Here is a 2635-nt window from a genome sequence, read left to right as displayed (position 1 = left end):
ATGCATGTAGGCAAGCTCAGAAGCTGCCCGAATTGTCGCCCTTTGAGTTTTATGACTTTGCGAAATCTCGATTAATGGAGGTAGAACGAGGGGAGGAGCTGCTGGAGTATCTGGACAGACCCGTGAATACAGGGATGTCAGGGGGTGAGCGGAAGCGTGTAGAGCTCCTACATGCAGTGGTCCTACGACCTAGACTCTGTGTCTTTGATGAGATCGACAGTGGACTGGACGTGGATGCATTGAGACAGGTGGGGAGGGGGACCTTCCTGGTGTTCCTTGCGCATGCGTGCGAGTTTGAAGTCCAACGCTGATACTAGACTAGCAGCGATACACGTTAGCTCACGAAGGGTCGTATTAGCCTGTTGAAGTGGATCCATCAAATCAGGGCTGGTTGGTGATACTACTATGCTGCTCGAGGCGATCGGAATGTATCATTAAGAGCGTATCTAACTAGGGTCTTTGGTTATAGTTCGGTGGTTTGTTAGTGGTGGTCGTTTACGCACGGGCTTTCTCGAGTTCGGCAAGCCTATACCGCAGTTTTCATTGTTGGAGTTGAATATTCACATTGTATGACCTTTCAGGTTGCGACAACTCTGCGGTCTCTACGTGAGGTTGACCCGACAATGTCGATGTTGATAGTCTCTCATTACAAGCGTATGCTCGACGAGCTCCATCCTACTAGGGTAATGGTCATGCAGGATGGTGTCATAGTCCATCAAGGTGGTCCTGACCTCATCAATGAAGTAGATAAGGGAGGGTTCAAGAGGGGATGGTTCGAAGGAGATGATGATGATGACCCCGTGAGTATCTAGATGATTCCATAGTGAATATTTTCTGTCCTCATCTAAATGGTTGTGTTACCTGCCCCCAGAACGCTTCCCTGCTTTTAACGATGGAGTTCCGGATTAGAGAGCCTCTGCATAGGTGTTTGCTGCCAAGTCCATATCGAGTAGATAGGTATATGTATGGGCCGATGCTTCCACAGTGAAGAACTCGACGACCATGTCGTTGAGATACTTCACATGAATGCTCATCATCGACTCCTCAGGAGTTCTGGAGGAACGCCGCCAATACTTAACAGTGTACAATCTCTAAGGCATGTGTCGTGTATTGCTGTTGTCTTCCTGCGATAGGACTTGTGTTTCCTATGAGTAGCAGCATGTTATCGCACGGTGGTGGCAGTATTTTCGTTGGCTGATTCGTAGGCTATCCGGATGATGATGAACGGTCCGGCCAATAGGGAGATCATTACTCTACAACTAGGCCGCTGTGGCAACAATATGGCGCATGAGTTCTGGCGGGATCTTTGCGAAGAGCATCTCATCGAGTATCGAGATGGCTCAGGTCAGTGGACCCATCTCGGTGCTTCATCAGGCCCCGATCACTAGGTACGTATACTGGGGAGGTCGATGGCATCAGGAGGGACCATATCTCGGTGTTCTTCAATGAGGGCTCCAAGGGCCGATACGTAGGCCCCTCGGGGCATCCCATATGTAACCACCAATGCTCAGGTCCCTCGCACTGTACTGGTAGACTTGAACTTGTCCGACCTCCAACAAGTGACCGGCAGCTCCGATGGTTTGGGCTCCCTCTATCGTCCTGAGGGGATCATAGCTAATGATGAGGTAGAGGACAACCAACCATAAAGCCTTGTTGTATCTCGGCCTCTATAGGGATCTGGTAACTGCTACGCCCGAGCATTCCACACAGAGGGACCTGACTTAGCCGAGCATGTCCTTGAGACGGTTCGCAAGGAGGTTTGCTGTACCCCACTGGCTGATATAGAGGGGGCGTCGTTGTAGGCGGAGAGCTGCGACTGTCTTCAAGGTGTGCAGTTTGTCCAGTCTCTATGTGGTGGAACGGGAGCTGGTAGGGCAGGTGCCGCCCCTCCTCCTCTTGGGTGGAGGTCCTGGTCAGGTCTAGGAGGCCTCTGTATGAAGACCATCTCGGACTTCCTCGACAGTGGAGTCGGCGTTAAATGCATCATGCAAAGCTTCGCCACCGTCCCTTCTCCTGAGTGACCTATCTCTAGTCTCTAGTCCATGTCGATATCCAACTCAGTGTCGGTGATAGAGTATTGGAGTACTACAATGCAGCTCTCGGTGTGCAGGATCTGATGGACTACTGTCATCAGGTTACTAGGCCCATATGCTATGCCGTCTCTTACTACCTCCTTTAGGCATTCCTCTTCGACAACATGGCCTTGTCGGCTATTTGCCAGAAAACTCTCAATATGGAGGTTCCGAGGTTCTCTAATATGAACAACATAGTTGCCCTTGCGATGAGCGGCATAACGGTACGTAACGCCTTCTGATCTGTAACTGTGTCCTCTGCTCTGTCTGGGGAGTATGCAATTGTGTATCAAGATGGAGTATTGTTGTCACTGTTGATATTGCAGAGTTCCCTCCGATTCCCTGGTACTCTTGATGCAGACCTCCGTAAGATGCATACCAATCTCGTGCCCTTTCAGAACGCCCATTTCCTCATGACTGGTATGCTATCATCAGTCGCTAGTAATCCTCTCCTTCTCTATCACAGGCTTCGCGCCGTTGACGGCTTTTCTTGCACGAATACAGGAAGGTGTTCATACTCGATTTGATGCAGCAGATGATGAGCAAGGACAATGCGACTCTGT

The 2635-nt window shown here is 50.3% G+C and overlaps 2 protein-coding genes across 2 annotated transcripts; both read left to right on the top strand.

The window, feature by feature from the left end:
* Window positions 1–74: 74 nt before the first annotated feature.
* On the top strand, window positions 75–812 carry Pmar_PMAR013920 (Arginine transport ATP-binding protein artP, putative; the record flags this gene model as incomplete). The annotated part of the gene is made up of 2 exons (XM_002768838.1): window positions 75–248; window positions 582–812. The coding sequence occupies 2 exons, from the start codon at window positions 75–77 to the stop codon at window positions 810–812; spliced, it is 405 nt and encodes a 134-aa protein (XP_002768884.1).
* Window positions 813–1217: 405 nt separating this feature from the next.
* Pmar_PMAR013919 (beta-tubulin, putative) lies at window positions 1218–2506 on the top strand (the record flags this gene model as incomplete). Its single annotated transcript, XM_002768837.1, has 9 exons — window positions 1218–1344; window positions 1389–1468; window positions 1512–1625; window positions 1674–1757; window positions 1803–1869; window positions 1918–2017; window positions 2062–2134; window positions 2180–2296; window positions 2399–2506. Coding segments are annotated over 9 exons (870 nt in total), but the record flags the coding sequence as incomplete, so codon positions are not given.
* Between the last annotated feature and the right edge of the window lie 129 nt (window positions 2507–2635).

The sequence above is a fragment of the Perkinsus marinus genome (assembly GCF_000006405.1).
Source record: "Perkinsus marinus ATCC 50983 genomic scaffold scf_1104296967050, whole genome shotgun sequence".
In the NCBI taxonomy this organism is placed as follows: Eukaryota; Perkinsozoa; order Perkinsida; family Perkinsidae; genus Perkinsus; species Perkinsus marinus.
The sequence above is the reverse complement of the archived record's forward strand: the minus strand, read 5'-3'. Positions and strand labels throughout refer to the sequence as shown.